General features: G+C 33.2%; 1 protein-coding gene across 1 annotated transcript; it reads left to right on the top strand.

The window, feature by feature from the left end:
• The first annotated feature begins 8,279 nt into the window (after positions 1–8,279).
• LOC142636138 (calcium-dependent protein kinase 21-like) lies at positions 8,280–14,004 on the top strand. The gene is made up of 8 exons (XM_075810232.1): positions 8,280–9,535; positions 10,137–10,280; positions 10,403–10,555; positions 11,159–11,271; positions 11,671–11,838; positions 11,949–12,076; positions 13,413–13,512; positions 13,588–14,004. The coding sequence occupies exons 1-8, from the start codon at positions 8,719–8,721 to the stop codon at positions 13,660–13,662; spliced, it is 1,698 nt and encodes a 565-aa protein (XP_075666347.1). The 5' UTR covers positions 8,280–8,718; the 3' UTR covers positions 13,663–14,004.
• Positions 14,005–21,373: the final 7,369 nt, after the last annotated feature.

The following is a 21,373-nucleotide window of genomic DNA, read 5'->3' as shown; positions in this document are numbered from 1 at the left end:
TTTAGCAAAAGTTAGGGGACTAAATTGAACTTTAGTCATAACTTTATACTAATTTTTTTTTTCCTTTTTAAAAATGTGGTTGAATTTCGTTCAAAATCAAGTCAATACAGTTTCATGGCTAACGCAATAAACAAGTCTTTTAAATATTTTAATATCCACAATATAAAGTTATAACGTGGAAAGAATAAATTAAATTTAAATTTTACTTAATCTAATTTATACGAACTAACATTGTTCCTTCTCCAAAAAAAAAAAAAAACCTAACATTGTTACTTTATTTAATACTAATATAATCACCCAATTGATTAAAGAAAAAAAAAAAAAGAATCACCCAATTGTTTCAAGTTCTCCTTACAAAGATTAATTAAACACATAACTCAATAACTTAATAATATCCAAATTAAGGTTAATCTCATATTTAGAATCAAATATCATATCATGGCCTAGTCATAATAACAAAAAGAAATGAATTTTTTCCCCCCTGAAAAAGAATGTGGTTTGCTTTACCCAGGGTAAGGTGATACAAGGTTAAGAAAAGTTGAAATCTAAATTTAATTTTGAGAGAGAGAGAGAGAGATTGTTTAGCATATGACAATGTGGGAGATTCACTGGCTAATGTTGAAATTTTATTGTAGGAGATTCGTTTACAAAAAAAATAAATTCTAAAACTATTATGGGAAATTGATCATCAACGATATTTTGACATTTACATTTTTTCGGTTAAATAGTTTAGGGTTTCAACAAGGTTGGTTTTTGCCGGCCAAAAATTTTGCAGTTCACTTGGAGATGGGAAAAAGAAAGCATAACCCATTTATGAATTTTTATTTATTTATTAAACCAGTTACTATTATAAAATTTTGGGCCTTTTGGTAGTGGAAGGCCTTAAGTCTAGGCCTAGAGATTGCTTGGTTCATTATGTTCAAGTACCCTCCATATCCTCCATGAGGTTTTGAATTCAAAACTCCTAACTAGCATCTTTGGTCATCTCTAAAAGATAATTATTTGAAAATATTTAGTGTGTGTAGGACAAGGGGACTTTACACATTGGAGAAATGGTCAAGTGCTCAAATGTTAGCAAAAAAAAAAAAAAAAAAAAAAAAAAGAAAGAAAGAAAAGAAGAAGAAGAGAGACTAAAATACACTTTACTATTGTTTTCAATTTCACTATTTATATTTCAAAATTTTCATGTTTAATTCCATGTCATATTGATTATATCATCCATTTCCAATAGTAATTTGGTGACGCTTGGCATGATATGGCTGACATAGCTTGATGAATGGTAGGACCAATGTGAAAATAAAATTGAACATGAATGGGCAAAATCAAAGCAATTATAAACTTTAAAAGCTAAAAGTTTATTTTAAATTAAAAAAAATCTTTATGCCTACCAAATATATAGTTGACTAGAGATCAATAATTATATTATCTATTAATCATTCATACTTCTCATTAATATTTAAAGTGAGATTTTACTACTTTACCAACCACTCTATTCACACGTAAATATTCCAAAAAATCTCCTCCATCATATGTGAACCTTGTACCAAGTCACATGTGACACTTCTGTTAGTATCTCCCTTGAATGGAAGCATTTTTCTTAATAATCCAAGTGTCATGCATCACTAGCACCAATAATGTGCCCTTTACCCAACCATGTTTTTGGGATGAACATAGGAGTCTTCCTTGCACAACTATGGGAGTCACCAATATACAATTGTCTTGACTCACCACTAGTAGAACCCTTACCACTATCAAATGCTTGCCTTCAAACCATCAGCTCTAATGCCACTAATTTGTTAAATATTGTCTCAAACTCCTAAGCAGATTTAGTTTGGGGTGTGGAAGACAAAAATTCTCCTTGGTATGAAAAGAAAAGAATTCCTTATAAAAGAAATAATAGGTATTCCTTGTTCATCAAGAAATAAGATTGAAGCCTTAAAAATAGGTATTACTATAAAATGGTTTGGTAGCTTTTGCCTAAGGTTTCTCCCATAGAAGGAAATGAGAAAGATTCATAGGAAAACATTAGTAGGTTTCTACAAAGAATAGTTTGGTAGAATTTATGGGGTTTGAAGATTGCTCGTTGTTATGCGTTGAGAGTTTGTTTATTTTGTGAATGTGAGAGAGTTATTGGATACATTTGGGCTTTAGGATTGTGAGTTTCTATTTGTGAGAGGTTTTGTTTATGTTGGTAAGATTTGTGAGTATTGTTTGTATGAGTTATGAGTGTCGTAAGCTTTGATTAATGTCGTTGTAATTCATATTAATGATAATAGATATTTTTTGTTGGCGTTACCAATAGATATAATCATAAAGTTGGTCAAATCACATAAAATATCGTTTGTTTCTTGAAAAAAATTTATTTTATTTTTGATAAATATTATTTCAAATTTTTGTGTGTCTTCAACTTTATTACTTCCAACATATTTTATTTTATTTTTAATGTGAATGCGCTTCTACTTCCATCAAATCATAATTTTAATGTTAAAAATTTCCCCCTGTTGCACAACATATTAAAAATGAAAAAAGTTGTGCAACGTGTCGAATTCTAAAACATTCTACAGTCAGTGACAAATAAAAATTCAAACAAGTCAAAGTTTGCTTTCAAATCAACTCCAAAGCTTTCGAATGATTAAAATTAAGATATAATATAGTGTTAAAAAAATCTAGATAATGATTATAAAAAAAAAAAAAATCTAGATAATATTCTTTTTCATACAGCAAACTTTGAGATTGATTAAAAATTATTGAGCCACGTCCTTATTCACTTTAATATTACAGTGAGCCTCTGTCGTGGCAAATTCATAGATAATGGAAATAGAAAATGTAACCCTCCACCTATTTAGTACATGATTGGAAACAATATAGTAAATTATAGTTTTTATTTTTTATTATTTATTTTTTAAAGTAAGAGTTTTCCTATGAAGCATAATTTTTGTTGAAGAAAATGAAAATCCACAAATATCGTCAATCCCATGATAGAGGAGATGATTGACGGTAGAGATAGCAGCTGGGTGGGGGAAGCTGGAATCAGGGAAGCAGGGAACCCTATCCCCTCTTCAAAGTGGAAATAGTTCGCGCAAGGCAAAAGTGGGACAAGTACGGAATGGGATGGGCTGAAAATATTTTGTCATTATTTCAACATTCAAAAGATACAAAAGAAAGAAGAAAGAGGGAGATAGGGCAAGTTAGGTGTGACGAGACATTTTTACCATCTCTAGATGGGAGAAGAAAGGAAGCGATACCGAAATATTTTTTTAAAAATATATATTTTTTCTTTTTTCTTTTGAATAGAAGAAAAACTCATTTTAGGGGTTTGAATGGTGAAAAATTTCAAACTTTTTAACACATTAATGCTAGTCTATGGACTATAATTAGATAGGGTATTATTGTGAGGAACATGATGGGAGAGTGGAATCTAGAATATAGAGTTTAAATCACAAATTTATAAGACATTACAAAAAATATCATTATTTATTAGTCTATCGAAGAGGGTCTTGTTATAAAACTTTGAAATACAACAAGAATTCAACAGGCATCAAAGCTGTATGATCTCTGCTTGGCTCCCATGTCAGATTTATATAGGACCACATCAATAGATTGAGACAAGTTCTGACCATTCTAATATGCTTGTTCTTTGATTTTTCTGGACAACAATATGTTGACCTTGTAAATAAATAAGTATAGGGCCAATTAAAACAAAACACTTACTAACATATACATCTCCACTCCACAGACCAATAACTATAAAATCGGTCCTCTCATAATTAAGTTCAACGCTTCTGGTTGGATTCTTAATCGTGCTCTCTCACACTAGTTGTTAAAAAAAACAATTTTAGTTTATAATATGACTTAACTATCCAAACATGGAACCTCGTATCAGCTTGTAATGTGGCGACTGTGATATGTATAGAAGTATGACATGAGTTAAACCTATACTGTCATCTTCATACAGTTGTTCTTTATTATTGGTCAATGAAATTGGGGTTTCAATTCACAGTCCAACATTGATGATATTTTTTGGGAAAATGCCTCTTATACACACTTGTTTACACAAATACACTTTTTTTTTTTAATTTATTGAAATTGTGACTTCAAGTCACAATTTTGTACAAAAATGAAATATATGTACGGTGTGTGTAAGTGGGTATGTGTAATAAACATTGCTATATTCACTGTGATGTTCCATGTATGGTTCAAATCTTAACTCCCTCTTCTAATCCCCCCCCACTATCTACCTATAAAAAGTCAAAAAAGAAATAACAACAATAAATGTGAGTTTGGATACTGCTTATTTTACTGAAAACTGAAAACAATAAAAAAAAAAAAATTTGTGTTACAGTTCACAAATGAATAGTGTTTTCATTAAGGCAAGAGGCGCTGGTAAAAAAAAAAACGGCAAAACGCAAAACGCTAAATGTGGACGTGGGATCCAAACGGGTACTAAGTTGATTAGTTGTCATATTATTTATATATACTCTCTCTCTCTCTCTCTCTCTCTCTCGGAGAAATCATTCGATATTCTTGGTGAATTATAGTCTCCTATCATATAAATGTGATTTTTATATGCAAGATATATATGTAAAATTCACCTTTATATGAGAGGAGGGTGTACGACATTTGGGTTTGAAACCTTTAGGCTCTGTTTGGTTGGGGTGAAAACAGGGAGGATGGAAAAGAAGGAGAGAAAAATAGGATGGAAAATGAAATTTTCTCTTCTTTTGTTTAGGAGAGAAAACAAGAGAGAAATAAAATTGTGTGGAAAATAATCCCTCCAGGCCGACATAATTTTGTCCTCCCAATTTGGGAGGAAAACTAAGGAGAGAAGATGATGTGTGATAGTGACGTTATTTTATGCTGACGGTACGTTAAGAAGTTGACGGAATTATACTATCCGTCAGCTATTGTCGTTGACACCTCTTTTGACGTTCGAGGCCACACCCCTTACGTGGCGACGTTAGGCTAAAGGAATCAAGATAGCGAAGACTGACGGCCAAGGTGAGAAGGTCCTCAGCTGACGATATCTTTGGTTGACGACCTAGGCTGACGGCAGTATAGGAGGTGCACTTTGGTTGACGACCTAGGCAGAAAAAAAGGGCTGAAGGGGTAATCCAACCTCCATTCTTAATCTATCTTGACTTCTACATACATGAATATAAGGAAAGTTCTTTCGCTACACGTTTGGTCTTAGTCAAAAGGATCCCTATAAGGAAAAGAGCTCTATACGATATGCAAAGATCCGCGAATTGCTCTTCTAAAAGGAAAGTACTTCCTCGCCAAGGCGGTTATTTCGGCTCTACACCACTATATAAACCCCAAAAACCCTCATGACAAAAGGTACGCACAATTACCTCAACTCTGGCACTCTAGGGTTGTTTAAAGATTCTAACTTGATCGTCGGAGGGTCTTTGGCCGGCACCACACCGGTGCTCTCTGTCGATCACCTACTTTTTCTTCGCAGGTGTTGCTTCAATCGATGGAGTACTAGCAGCTTACTGGTGATTTCTTAGGCATCATCAATGTGGGTAATAAATTACACAAATATGCTCACCTTTATTGCACTCACATACCCTCTTACTTTCCCACTAACTGTAACCTGATTAACCTTTTGCCTCTTCATCCTTATCTCTTTTTTAGTATCTTCACAACACAGCAACGTGAACTCTAGGTTCTCTTCTCTTCTCTCCTTTTTTTTTTTTTTTTTTACCTTGTACTCGTTCTATTCTCCATTCTATTGTTTCTTGTCCTCATTAATCTATTGTTTCTTGTTGATTTTTTTTTTGTTTTGTATGACATTCAATTTTTATATTATTAATAAGTGTAAATATATCTATTTCTTATATATTATATAACAATGACATAATAGTCAATTTATATAAACTACATTTTCCATTCTTTCCTTTTTCTCTCCAACCAAACAAAAAAGTTTTCCACCCTTCCACTTTTTTCACCCCTCCAACTAAACACACATGAGGAAAAACCAAATCTTTTTTGTCCTCTCACTTTTTCATCTTTCCACTAATTTTTTTATTCTTCTAATTTTTTACTTCTTCAACCAAACAGACCCTTAGTCAGTGTCTTAGTGTCATCTTTAAAGGATTTTCCTAATATTTACCTAGTATGACCGCGGGGAGGGTAGGAGGGCCTACGTTTACACACACATGATGAATAGCCGTATACCCGGAAAGCTTTAGACACCTCAAGAAGAAGTAGAAGAAAAAAAAAGGCCAAGTCATGAGACTTCATAAATGAAAAGCTTTTCTAGAACATAGAGACAGCAGCTGAAAACAAAAGGAAACAGGACTTTTTAGTACCTTAGCAATAATCAGGAAAATGATATTCACTTATCATTAATGGCATTACTCTATTTGGATTATCATCAATGGTAGCCAAAAGAAAAAAGATCTCAACAATGGCCACACTGTCCGCCATCAAAATGGCCATAATGTCCTTTTTCTCATTATGCAATTGATTAGACCCCGAGGAATTCATGTGCTTAGATAAAGATCAACATTATCACCTATCTATAGTTCATACAATATACAACTTTGTTATTGATATTTTTTTTTTCTATTAAAGCTTTACGTGAATTTCAGTTAACTCAACTGGTAAAGTATTTAATAATTGAATAAGAGGTTTAGAGTTCAATTTCCATCTATATCAAAAATCGATTAGTGTCTTGGTATGATGATAAAAAACACAATCATAAAAAATAGACCCAATAAATTGGAATTTTATAAAACATAAAAAATAAAAAAAGAAACTTTACGTTTGGACTTTCTAAGCTTCACCAATAAATAATATATAGGTGTTGATCATCCAAAACATGGTTTTCCTTTATATAAGTTAACAGTACCTGGAATTAGGCCAGGAGTTTCTCAATGTATGGTGGTGATTTGCGAGGCCACGCAAAGACAAAGACAAAGACAAAGACAAAGAGTGTTGTTTTCGTGGCATCCATGTTGAAAGAGGATTGGTTTGGTGGGACTACCTTTCCACTAAGCCATGGCTGGGCTAACGTCACTCACATGAATGGATGAGGTTTGATTACTTGAATTTCACACAACAATAACTCAATTAAATACTCTATATATATGGCACAGAAACTTTATCCTCTTAAAAAAAAACCTGTAAAGAGCATATCAGACACACTTTTGGTGCATTAGTCATTTTACAAGTATAAGTGTTTATAGGGTGTAGGGAGAAAGGGCCAGATTCAAGTTTCTAAGAGAGAGTTTCACACACATATACACTTAGATTAGGTTAGAGTAAAAATTCCATCTTTTATATATATAAAAAAAAAAACATGTAAAGAAAAACTTTATCCTTTTATATACATATAAAAGAAAGAGTATATCTTAAAAAATAGGTATCCTCAAATTTTTCTTTAGATAACTTGTTATGTATCTCACCTTTTCTCAACAAAAATATAAAAATATATTATAATTTATATATGTAATTAGCGTTCATAATTATTGTCACATAATAAGTTTAAGGAAATGAAATATTTAGCCATTATAAAAAAAAAGAGTTCCTTATTGGATTCAAACAAATTAATATATATATATATATATATATAATATGACAATAATTACAATATTTTCTTATTATATATATATATATTTTTATTTCATAATCATGAAAAAAATTATAAGTAAGAGTGTAAGACCCTTATCTCAATTTTTATTAGAATAAGTTTAATACCACACATTTTGGCATAACAAATACTCTCAATTTGCCACATAGCGAGTTGTAGTTGGTGGAGTGATGACACTCTTCTACCAACCATAACTCGTTGTGTGGCGAGTTATGACATTTTATGGCATTTTTTGTGTCAAAATGTGTGTCACCAGACTATTTTTTTTTAATGAACTCAATGACATCGGTTTCCAAAAACAAAGAAAGAAAGAATGTCTCCAGCTCATATTGCTGAGCTATCTTGTCAAATACAGCCTATTAATAAATGAATAAAATATAAATTAGTAACGCATCATCAACCTAGTGATTCTTTCTTCTCTAACAAAGACCTTCTTTTAGTTCATCAAAAAAAACAAAGACCTTCTTTTTATTTGTTACTAATACTTTGTTAAAGAAGATAATTACTTTTCTTAATTTATTTCTTGAAGTAATTTTGCAAAATAACTTTCTTTTATTAAAAGACAAAAAAAGAAAAGAAAAGACAATTGATTTAAGTCTTAAAAGAAAGGTGACAATTTTGTAGATTAGTTTGACACGTTTTTCTTTGATTACCCAAAATCTTCGCTCATTTTTATTCTGACACAGCTCACAAGGTACTCAAGTCTCAAAAACACTGAGAACTTGGAAAATACTAGAAACAACAAGCAACAAGTGTGCTATTTGGGATATACTCTTACTTTATTCTCTCAGAATTCAGCTTTCTTTTCAAAAAAATTTTTTTTTTTTGAGCAAAAGAATTCAGCTTTCATTTCAGTCAGTATATAAGGCAATTTAGCGAAACTGTTGGCTCTGACTAAATTTCTGCACAGTTTCTTTTTTTACTTTTTATAAATAGACAAAAGTTTCTATCTTTACATATACCCAATACTTTGATCTGTAACTTCCTTAGATTCCTTGGCCTTGTTCATCCATTCCATACACACTCATTGCTTTGGAATCCCAATCACCCAAAGTTGGGTTTTTTCATAAAGTTTTGAACTTTAGTGCTATATCAGTACTATCTATAATAGATCAGAAATAATGGGTTGCTGTTCTAGCAAGAGAAAGCCTCGAAACCCAGATGTAATCAATGGGTATGGATCAAATATCCAAAATTACCAAGCCCAACCAGTTTTTGTGCCTCATAATAAAGTCTCAGCCCCTCAAACTCAAACCACACAACCTAGGCACCACCACCACCACCAACAACAACAGCATCAGCAACAGCAACAGCAACAGCAACAGCAATCATATCATCCGACAAAGCCACAGCCACAGACACAGCCACAGCCACCAAATCCTAGTCCAGCAAAACCTGCACCCAAAAACATTATAGCTATGCAGAAACCAGAAACCATTCTAGGCAAGCCCTTTGATGACATTAAACAGTACTATACACTTGGAAAAGAACTGGGTAGAGGTCAATTTGGCATCACGTATCTGTGCACTGAGAACTCAACTGGTCGTACTTATGCCTGCAAATCCATTCTGAAACGTAAGCTTGTGTCCAAGAACGATAGAGAGGATATGAAGAGAGAGGTTCAGATTATGCAGCACATGTCTGGTCAGCCAAACATTGTGGAATTCAGGGGTGCTTATGAGGATAGGTACTCTGTGCACCTTGTGATGGAGCTTTGTGCTGGGGGTGAGCTTTTTGATAGGATAATAGCACAAGGCCAGTATTCTGAGAAGGCTGCCTCAGGTATTTGTAGGGCCATTGTTAATGTGGTCAATGTTTGCCATTTCATGGGTGTGATGCATCGTGATCTTAAGCCTGAGAATTTCTTGCTGTCTACTAAGGATGAAGGGGCTATGTTGAAAGCAACAGATTTCGGGTTGTCTGTCTTCATTGAGGAAGGTGATTTCTTTATCCTGTTTCATACTTTTTTTTTTTGGTTCCTTTAACACTGTTCTAGTTTTTGAATTTAGTGTTAGAATGTGTTGGTTTGTCACTTGATTCACTATCTAGGCTAGTCAATGTTTCTGTACTATGTAGTCAGTGAGAAATTCAGTTCTTCAGCAATTTGTTTCATATGAATTGTGATGCCAATGTGGTTTACCTTTCTACTGTGCTTATGCTCTATAGTATTCAATTATGTTACTTTTAACTTCTTGTTGCATGGTACTTTTGTGGGAAAGTTGTAATTTGATTTCAAGATGCCTTTTAACAAGTAAAAAGTGTTAAAACACGTATCATATGACAGAATAGCATTTGAGTAATTGGTAAAGAAGTCATGCTAACAGAGAGAATTGATTCTGTGTCTATGTGGCCCCAAAGTGCAGCTTGTAACTGAATACTAACTCTGCTTATAAAGTTGTCGGTTCATTGTGATATCTATGGCATCTATTGTTCTTGATCAATTGGACTTGTCTTGATGTTTCCTGCATCTTATTGTTCGATCATACCAAAGAAATTGTACACTGGCATTTGACCTTTATTTTATTCAAACTCATCTCAGGAAAGGTGTATCATGATATAGTAGGCAGTGCTTATTATGTTGCTCCTGAAGTATTGCAGCGTAATTATGGAAAGGAAATAGATATTTGGAGTGCAGGAGTTATCTTGTACATTCTTCTTAGTGGTGTACCTCCATTTTGGGCAGGTAACAAAAACTCAACAATCTTTTCTTGGATGTTATATGTTATATGTTCTGGAATATATTATATATATAGTCCCTCAAATTTACAATGTGGAGTAAGATACATAGCTCAAATTATGTTGCAGAAAATGAAAAGGGAATATTTGATGCTGTACTGCAAGGAGAACTTGACTTTAAAAGTGAACCATGGCCGTTGATTTCAGAGAGTGCAAAAGATCTAATCAGGAAGATGCTGACAAAGGACCCAAAAAAGCGGATCACTGCCGCACAAGTTCTTGGTATTAAATCCCCCTTTTTTTCTTATTGGCAATCAAAAGTTAAATCTAAGAAAAGCTTAAGTCATTGTATTGTAATCTCTAGAGATATTTTGTTATGGTTGTTTAATTCCCTTCAAGGATGAGTTTTAAGTAAACTATTTAAATTGTGTTTTATGTCCATCAAATAAAATCTTTTTCATTTACTGGCTATATTATAACATAGAAATGACTTTTTTCTAGCAATAAAGGGTTTAGTTAGAAAATGGGCATCCATTTGCTGCTACTTATTCAAAAAAGAAAGAAAGAAAGAAAAGTTGCACAATGCCACCGATCCTCCCAATTGAATTTCTTCCACATAAGAAATCAAATATTGTCTCAAATTTTCAGTTGTTAAAAAGAAACCAAATATTGTCTCAAATTTTCAGTTGTTAAAAAGAAACCAATGTAAGGGAAACAACATAAGATAAAACCTAATTTCCGGTTTCAGGTTGTGGTTTTGGTTTTTACTCATCAATTAATCAAATAATATGAAATCATGTCATTTAGTTGCATTGCTCATAATACACCTTGCTTTTGTTGTAATGCTGTGCTTCTGACTAAAATTTTGGTATTCTGTATGCTTAGAGCATCCATGGATTAAAGGTGGGCAAGCATCAGACAAGCCAATAGATGGTGCAGTGCTCTTGAGAATGAAGCAATTTAGGGCAATGAATAAGCTCAAGAAACTGGCACTAAAGGTAAATTATCAAATTGTGCTCAGAAGATCCTATTGTCAAATAATACAAATTGTTCTAAGTTGCCCTTGAATATTATATAATGGCTGTCAATTACTCTTAGAGAGGTGATTGGAGTGTCTGATTTGGTGATTCTCATATACAAAATATATGAAATTGCCTCAGTTGAATAATCTTACTGTTAAGAAATGAAACCCAGCAAGTATTAATAATAAATACTGTTTATTAATTGGATGGGATTACCTTGTAAAAGATATGGCCCTTCCTGCATTATTCCGCTGCACTAGAAAGATCCAATTTTTGATAATTGCCCAGATACCAAGAATTTTGCCCTCTTTTAGTTTCATGGTTCTAGATGGTCTTTTGCTTTCATTGTATTCTAATAGCCTCAAAATTCCATAGGTCATTGCACAAAATCTATCTGAAGAAGAAATTAAAGGTCTTAAAGTAATGTTCACAAACATGGACACTGACAACAGTGGTACAATCACTTACGAAGAACTGAAGACAGGTTTGGCTCGGATGGGTTCACGACTGTCAGAGGTTGAAGTCAAGCAACTCATGGAAGCTGTAAGTAACTGTGGACCCCATATGAACTATATCTGTTGATAATTGACTATATACCTTGCACGTCATACTCAACTGGCAGGCTGGTTCTTTTTTTATGTATTGGATTTCAGGCTGATGTAGATGGAGATGGAACGATTGACTACATTGAATTTATCTCTGCTACAATGCATAGACACAGACTAGAAAGAGATGATCACCTATACAAAGCATTTCAGTATTTTGATAAGGATAGCAGTGGGTGAGTTCGCAATCTTCCTGTGTTAATATTATCCATAATGTTGAAGCATTATTGATCTTTTACTGAATTTCTTGCTTTTCATCAATTTTCAACTTCTTGATTTTACATGCAGAACCTTAATAAACTTTTTTTAAAGTTTATTTATATTTTGGCATTGACTAAGAGTTGTCATTTAATTTATGATAATAAACTTGAATGACTTTGTTATATGGGGTTATATCTGTTTTGTCTTCTTATTCATCTTCTTCTATATTATTTACTGACGTGTTGAGGTAGAATTATTTGACTTGCATGAATGATCGTTACACTTTTTCTGTTTTGAATTAATGATATCTGTGAGGTAACATTGGTTCACCAAATCTAGTGAACCACCATTGGTCCACCGGATCTACTGAACTGTGAGGCCTGTTTACTCAATATTTCAAATTGCCTAGGTCAATTAAGTTGTAAAGTATTTTTCGAATGAATGATATCTGTGAGGTAACATTGGTTCACCAAATCTGCTGAACTGTGAGGCCTGCTTACTCAATATTTCAAATTGCCTAGTTCAATTAATTTATAAAGTATTTTTTGAATTAATGACATCTGTGAGGTAACATTGGTTCACCAAATCTAGTGAACCACCCTTGGTCCACCAAATCTGCTGAACTGTGAGGCCTGTTTACTCAATATTTCAAATTGCCTAGGTCAATTAAGTTATAAAGTATTTTTTGAATTAATGACATCTGTGAGGTAACATTGGTTCACCAAATCTAGTGAACCACCCTTGGTCCACCAAATCTGCTGAACTGTGAGGCCTGTTTACTCAATATTTCAAATTGCCTAGGTCAATTAAGTTGTAAAGTATTTTTTGAATTAAAGATATCTGTGAGGTAACATTGGTTCACCAAATCTAGTGAACCACCATTGGTCCACCAAATCTGCTGAACTGTGAGGCCTGTTTACTCAGTATTTCAAATTGCCTAGGTCAATTAAGTTATAAAGTATTTTTTGAATTAATGATATCTGAGAGGTAACATTGGTTCACCAAATCTAGTGAACCACCCTTAGTCCACCAAATCTGCTGAACTGTGAGGCCTGTTTACTCAATATTTCAAATTGCCTAGGTCAATTAAGTTGTAAAGTATTTTTTGAATTAAAGATATCTGTGAGGTAACATTGGTTCACCAAATCTAGTGAACCACCATTGGTCCACCAAATCTGCTGAACTGTGAGGCCTGTTTACTCAGTATTTCAAATTGTCTAGGTCGATTAAGTTATAAAGTATTTTTTTTTATAAGTTAAAAATCTTAAAGATTAAGAGACTCAAGGTGATGCACTTCTTGATTGTAAATAGGTATATTACGAGAGATGAGTTAGAGGCGGCTATGAAGGAGTACGGAATGGGTGATGAAGCAAGCATCAAAGAAATTATTTCTGAGGTGGATACAGATAATGTAAGTTGATTTTAATTTAAGCATCTAGAACTCTCATTTAAAGATTATTGGTACTGATGCTCTCTGCTCCAATAGGATGGGAGGATCAACTACGAGGAGTTTTCCACGATGATGAGAAGTGGAATGCCACAGCCAGCCAAACTATTATAGTTCCACTAGTGGGAATTCAAAGTTTTTCAAGCAGAGGTTGTTACCATTCAAGTGAGCTCTTCTTGAATGACTTGGTGCCCGTTTGATACAACTTATGTTACCCATTTTTGAAAATGGGGTTTTATTTGGAAAATCTGTAGCTATAAAAAACGTACTTTGGAAAATGTATTTTGATAGTGCATTACCAAATGGAAGCTTGATGTCAGCACGATTTAGAGGAAATCTTACACATACATATTTGGTAGACCACTGTTGAGTTGGTTTTCTTCTATGTTCTTTTGGTATATTTATTGAACATGCTGAGGCTATAGATTAGATGGCTTCAGTGGAAGTGTAGTTCTAGTTTTTGTGCATATTTAGTTTCAGAGTTGACCTTTTTCCAAATTCTAATTTTATATATTGTTTTCCACTTTAACATGATTGTCTTCTGCTTTCTTACTAAATTATCTTTTTATTAGAAGATGATAAATTTCATGTGGTTGTAGACTTGGCCAAGCAGGAGGTTTGGGTGCTGATTCCTGTTTGTATACTAGTTTTCCATTCCCCTTCTTTTTTTTTCTCTGTGTCTGATGAGTATGTCACTCTCTAGGAGTTTAAATTTGTATTTTTATACTCTTGGGCCATTGTTTTTAATCATTCACACAATGGATCATTGATCAAGTTCTTGTAATACGATTAACACTATGGTAAGAGCAAAAATGCACTACTACTTTATTACTAATACGTGGTCTAGTGACAAAAAGTTACTACCATGTGGTTTGTTCGGGTTGGGATTAACGTCTTGAGTTTGAAATCATTGGGGGCATGAAGTTGGTTTCCATGGTGCGTATGGACTTAACACTGTTAGGACCCTGGTGGGGTTAAGGTTAAGGCGACTATAAAGTTCTCCCTTAACGTTGTTAGCCCATGTTCTAGGTTAGGTCATTGTAATGCTTCTGACGCTGGTGGAAAGCCACAAGAAACAAAACTATCTCATGAAAATAACCCTTGAATCCACAATGAGAGCTCTGTAATCCACCAGAAAAACAAAGGAGAAAACTCTGAAATTTTATTCAACTAAAATTTGAATTTTCTTGAAAGCTACAATGCTCTTAAATAGATAAAAGAATCCTAGGGCTACTAACTGCATTCCTAAGATAGCTAAGGAAACACTTGGAAACCCCAATTCGCATTAGACACGAAATTAGGGTGGAAAATATGAAAAATTATAGCAACAAAAAATGAAAATTTGAGAAAATTACAAAATTAAATCCCAATCTTAAGAGACATCCCAAAATAGACAGGAATTTATTTGAAATTTTAATTTAAATGTTATAAATTGAAGAAAAATTACTATAAATAGAAAAAAAATTATTATATGAGGGACAAAAAAGTAGCTTTGGTTGTGGTTGAAGGTGACGGTTTTTTATTGTTGCTACTCTCCCTTTAGGTCACCAATTTTCACATGATTCCAATGTTGACTCTGATGATTTCTACCGGTCTTTTCTTATTTTTTGAATTTCTTGCGTGTTGACTTTTGACGGTCTCTTTTTCCCAGAAATTCCTGAGCTATATGTTCTATATCTACTTCTTCCAACAATCATATAACCCCCGTTATTTGTATTGTTATAACTCCCGTTGGAAAAAGACAACCACTACCAGGCAACTGCTCTAGTCATCTTATAATAAATAGGATAGAAAAAAGAAGAAAACTAGGGGTCATCTATTTGCTACAAATGACCTCTACTTGAAAACTACACGCCTTTGAACACTGAGACGCGGAAGGTTTGGAAACAAACTGAAAACTACCAGTCGTTTGTTTTCTCTCTCAATTACAACTCATCTCTTATCCAAAAAAAAGTTACTTTTTTTTTTTTTAATCTAGGCTTAAGAGTGGGCCTATGTCTTTATGTTGGTATGTCTTAATAGCCGGCTAAAATTGTATCAGAGCTCTATCAAGCTTGCTCAACTCATAACCTAGTAAGAGACGAGATTCTAAACCAAGTTTTCTTGCTTGAAAGAAACAAGTATTGTCATTGAACTACAAGGTACTTAGTCAATGACAATCTACTTATTGAATTACAAGGCTCTAAGTCATGACAGTCTACTTAGAACTACTTTAAGTCTATAATCAAGCTATTCTTTACGAGTTCATCTTTTTAATGTTTTGGATTGAAGGAAATAAAAATAAAAATAAATGTTTAAATTGAAATACTGCCCGTCTTACAATTCCCTCCACTTTAGTGAGTGAGAGTAGCTACATATGGCATGACAAGAATTGTAGTATATATTTGGTCTAGTTTTTATTTTAGATTTTTTGGTATCTAATAAAGCTAGCCAAGTAGCTCGGGTGAAATTTATGCTCTACATAGTAGCAAAGTATTGTTAAAGTACATTGGAAATAAGTTGGAGAAAGAAATTATCTCCTAAATGCCATAGTGAGTTGCATGTAACTTGCTTGGTAATCAACATATTAATAACTTCACAAATCACAGTATGTTTTTGAGATAATCAACGTCGAAGACTTTGAAGTCTTTTCTAGAGAATGCATATAATATTTTTTGGTGTGTAATTATACTTGATTTCTTTTTCTTTTTTTTTTTTGGAAAAAGTAATATTGTCCTTTATCCTAAGTGGATGTAATCTATAACCCAAAGGGTTATTCCTATGTGATTTTTTCCTTTATTATACTAAATGAAAACATCTATGTGATTTGATGAGTGTTGATGCTCGTTTTTGCAAATCTGTACTCAAAGCCCATGAGGAAGAAAGCCCAATAAGAAGCAAGGCTCAAAAGCTCATATGAAGGAAAGTCCAATGAAAAGCAAGGCCCAAAGGCCCACTAAGAAGACCGAAGAGCAAGAAAGGCCCAAAGAAAATAGAAAAGAAACAAAAGCCTAGACTTATGCCTGGGCTGAGGAAGAAATGCATGAGGAAGTGATTTGCAGTGGAATATAGGTTTGCTTCAGAATACAAATCTGCAGCAGAATACAGATTTGCAACAAAATACAAATTTGTAGTAGATTAAGACAAATTGGGCCCAATACCCTTTTGATCCAATGAAGGGCAGCAAGCCCATAAAGCCTATAACATCTTTATAAAAGAAGAAGAGAAGTCAAACTTAACTCTAGGAAGAGATACGATAAAACCGTAAAAGAAAACAAAGGCAGCAATGGCAGAAAACGGGTGAAGGAGAAAGGAAAAAAAATCAGAGAAAAGACAAAAGAAAACAAGGAAAGCACATGCAGAACAAACACGCAACAGAACAGAACAAAACTAATCTGCTATGGTAGAAACGACGTGGGAATGAAAGAAGACAAAGGCAGAAAATAGTGAAGCAAGCACAGAAGGCCTGGAGCACAACCAACTTGTATCCAGCCAATACAAGGGAAGTGGGTCCACAATCAATGGATTCAGATAGTGTGGTTTGATGGTGGGGGGAAAATGGGTCTATATTTGGTTTCTAGCCGTGGCTTCTTTTAGGGAATATACCCTGTGGGGATGGTATCTTACCCATAAGAGGTAGTGGATGGTTGGGACCATCTGATGCATGCCATAGATGTAGGTGGTAAGGTAGCTTAATCCTTATCCACTTGAATCCAGAGATAGAGGTATATAGCAAGAACAAACAAAGATAGATTTTGTCGTGAAACAAGTAGTAGTGCAAAAAACTTGTACTGAGCAATGATAGTGGCTAGGCAACCAATGGGTTGGTGGGTAGTCTAGAAGGAATGCCAAAAAAAAAAAAAAAACTAAAAAAAGTTGGTGAAGCCCTAAGGGTAAAAGGGTGAAATCCCATTGAATAAGCTCACTATAAAAGGGAAGGTAGCCATAGATGATAAGAGGGAAGCACCAAGGGGAGGCATGCAAGGAGAGAGAGAGGACCCTAGGGAGGAAGGACCTAAGGGAAGAAAATAGTGAAAACGGAGAGAAGAGTAACTGAAGAAAAAGGAAAGAAAGAAAGTAGTAAAAAGAAGAGAGACCTAAGGCAAGATAGCAGTAAGAAACAAAAAGTAAAAAGGATGGAGAAAAAGAAAGAAAGAAATAAAGTGGTAAAGAAAAGAGAGAAAACACAGCAGAAATAGGGGCATGCATTAATAGACCATATTTTCCATCGATCTTAGCAAACCTACTCTTTGAAGTTCCCCAAAAGTAATTGCTAGTAGCCATTTAGGCTTATTCTCTAAAATGTACAACTTTGATGGCAAAAGTTTGATAAGGTTGTTCAAGTTGGGGTTTGAGTTCCTTCTTGGTTTACTTATTCTGTGGGAAGATTCAATAATTGATTTCGATCACAAACACATTTGATTTCACTTGTTAAAATTTATATTTGCTGTATTTAATCGTTCTGTTGTAGCATGTTATTATCACGTTTGTTATATCTGTTATCCTGTTGTGATATCTTTATTTGCTGTAATAGTTATTCTGTTGTAGCACATTTTTATTATATTTACCGTGTTAGTTGTTATGCTAGTTAAACCTTTTTGCTAAAGTTTTCTTATTTCTTTGTCATTACGTGTTTTTCTTTCAACAAGAACTAATTATTATTTTGCCATATATGTGTGTGTGTATGTGTGTGTGTGGGCTAATACATATAAGTATACATACGCATATATGTATGTATATGTATTTGAGAATATGTTAACTCATGTAAACTAACATTTGCTTGATGGGTATTTTCTTTTGATTTCAGATTTGTTTATGTGCAGGAAGTAGAAAATTGTTTTTGTAGTAGAAAAGGAAGAGTAGTCATTCACGTTGCAGAAAAGTGCAGAAAACTTTACTGTACAACAAGAAGTTAAGGAAAATTAGTTTCTTGGCAAAAGGTGGAAAAATGTTTTTTTTTTTTTTTTTTTTGCAGTAGAGATGGAGAAAGTCAACCACGTTGCTAGAAAGTGCAAAAAACTTTACTGTACAACTGAAAGCTTTACTCCACAATAGAAAGCTAAGGAAAGTTAGTTTTGCAGCAAATAGAGATGGAAAAAGGCACTCAAGCTACTAAAAAGTGCAGAAAACATTATTGCACAGCAAAAAGTTAAGAAGAGTCAATCTTGTGGCAAAAACTAGAGAAAAGTTCATTCTGCGGCATAAATGGAGAATAAGTCTGTCTTCCCTTGGATTTTGGACTCAATGTTTGTGCACAAACTGGCAGCGGCAGAATGGTACATGTGGTCACCCAAAGCTATTTAGATCAGAGTATTTGGATCACAATTTATTTCTATGTGGGATCAGGCTTAATCCTACGGATGAGACCCCAAACTTCCCTTGGTTCCTCTCAAATTCCCAGTGTTCCCCTGTGTTTCTTCTCTTTATTGCTCTTTCACTCCCCAGGTTTACCAACTTCTTCTCTTCTACCTTCCTCCCCTTCTTATAGTGTCTTATTAGTGGGGTTATAATCATTATCTTCCTATTCCTATGTTCATTAGAATCCCAAGGGATCCTCACTACTTTAGAGGGTTCCCTTGGAACTTGTTCCAGACGCCGAATAGTGTTTGGAAGTGGTTCCCCAATAGCGTCTGGAACTATTAGACCTCGAGGAACCACTGATTTTAATATGTCTCTTTTTACAATTTTTATAAGTGTAACGAATGATACAAATAGCACTTGTAAAGTGGTAGACATCTTCGGTTTAAGCTACTATGAAGTATATGTAAGTCTCTCAGCGATTCAACCTACATACAGCAAAATTTATAAAAAAATTTAATGTGGTTGCATTGAGTGAGTTTGAATATGACTTCCACATTCTAAACTCAATACAAATTGACTCTGTCAAAAGAAAAAAAATTAAATGAAAAATTAAATAAAATTCAACAAAAATATTTGTGCATTATTAATGAAGCAGCCATGGAAATATGACATTCAAATACTAAAATTTGTTTAGAATCCAAACACTCAAAACGTGTGCTAAAGAAAAAAAATTAACATACATTTGAACTATATTTGTGCTTAATTAATTTTTATATTTCAATATCTAAATGTTTTGTTATTATCTCTTTTTTTTGTAAGATGCTTAATCAATTTTAGCATATCTAGTTTACTTTTCATATACCATTTTAAAAGACCTAAAGGATTACAAATGTAGATAATTAAGAACCATATGTTTTAAATATAATAGGTATATATAAAAACTCCATAAACATAAACATAAACAAAAATATATAACAAGTGTCAACTCAAAATGTAAAACGATCAATCTAGAGAGTATGACATCAACAATTGGGTTATCTCTTTGAGAAATACTAGCGGATGTCCCACGTGATGCACGTATTCGTTATTAGTTATTCTATAATACTCATATGTGTTATAATATTTGGAAAATTAATTTCAATTATGTATCATATGTCACTAAAATAAGGTGTAAATGCACTTTTGGTCCCTAAATTTTGCATCTTTTTCATTTGGGTCCCTACATCTTCATTTCACCACTTTTAGTCCCTAAATCAATTAGCACGTGTTATTTTGGTCATTGCTGTTAGTCTACTAACGGAAATTGCTGACATGGCTAATGGAGGACTTAAAATAGGCGTAAATGTACTTTTAGTCTCTACATTTTTCCATTTTCCATTTTGGTCCCTACATTTTGATTTTTTTCACTTTTAGTTAATTATTTCTCTTTTTTTTTTATGTATTTATTATTAAAACAAATCACATTAGATTATTTAATTTACATTATGCTATATTAAAATATTAATTTTGTTAATTTCTTTTTTTTTCAAATATAAAACCATTATTCATTCTCTTCCTTTATTAAAAAAAATTAAATTAAATACAGAATATAATAATATATAGTGTAAAACGTACATTCATGTGTGTTGTCTTTCTCTATTTTAATCTGAGAGAGAGAGAAACTGCTACCGAATCCCCACACCCATGTGTTTTGTCTCTGCACACAACTTCCAGAAAAATAGCTTTTCAATAGGAATTGCTCTTCCGCTTCCACCACAGCTAATGATGGTTATCATCATGTGCCTGTTGACCCTTAATTCCTAAAAGCTTTTTTTCCCACCTTAATTAGGTGATTCATTGGACTTGTAAACCACTACAAGGCTAGGGCTTAATAATGCTTTAGTACACAAGACTCAAAATGATGCCAACATGATTCTGCCCCCAAAAAAAAAAAAAAAATTTGATGCCAATATGTGTGTGTTTGCATTGTATGGGATCTAATGCACTGGCACACTGAACTTAGGTAGTACTCTATTTGAAATATAATTCATTAGTTTTATTTTTTATTAAATTTGTCTAAATATATGACAAGATTATGTTTAAAGCAAAAGCAGTAGTTTTCACAAATATAGAAAAAAAAGTGGGAAAAAAAAAGAGGTTTCATTGAATTCTCAAAATGTCTAAGCTGGAAAAGTCTAGGACCACATAATTTTTTATAATTTCTTGCCACAACTATGATGTGACAGAGTGTGATTGGTGAATAAAAAATAGTAGGTTTATGTGTAAGTGATAATTAACCACTTACAATCTACCATGTCAGAGTTGTAAATGCACTTAAATAATCTCTCTTCCATTTGAATAAAGTGTCAATTTTTTTTTTTTTTTTATTTTTATTTTTATAATTGATGAAGTGTCATTAACTCATTTTATAATTAGAGTTCATTGAGGCTTCGATTATTTGCTAATCAGAACAAGAGTGTATATAAATGCAATGAATATTATCAAAACAACAATTGCACCTTCAATTCTATCCCATCCTTCAATGATCCTTTCACAATGAAGATGT

Source organism: Castanea sativa, chromosome 5 (genome assembly GCF_040712315.1).
Source record: "Castanea sativa cultivar Marrone di Chiusa Pesio chromosome 5, ASM4071231v1".
Lineage (NCBI taxonomy): Eukaryota > Viridiplantae > Streptophyta > Magnoliopsida > Fagales > Fagaceae > Castanea > Castanea sativa.
Note: the sequence above shows the minus strand (reverse complement) of the source record. Positions and strands in the feature narration are given on the sequence as shown.

What these genes read in the sequence shown, in the direction of transcription:
- LOC142636138 (XM_075810232.1), top strand. Translation starts at nt 8,719, where the DNA reads ATGGGTTGCTGTTCTAGCAAGAGAAAGCCTCGAAACCCAGATGTAATC. An exon ending in TGTACCTCCATTTTGGGCAG is followed by an intron (nt 10,281 to 10,402) that starts GTAACAAAAACT and finishes ATTATGTTGCAG; the next exon opens with AAAATGAAAAGGGAATATTT. An exon ending in TCAAGAAACTGGCACTAAAG is followed by an intron (nt 11,272 to 11,670) that starts GTAAATTATCAA and finishes AAAATTCCATAG; the next exon opens with GTCATTGCACAAAATCTATC.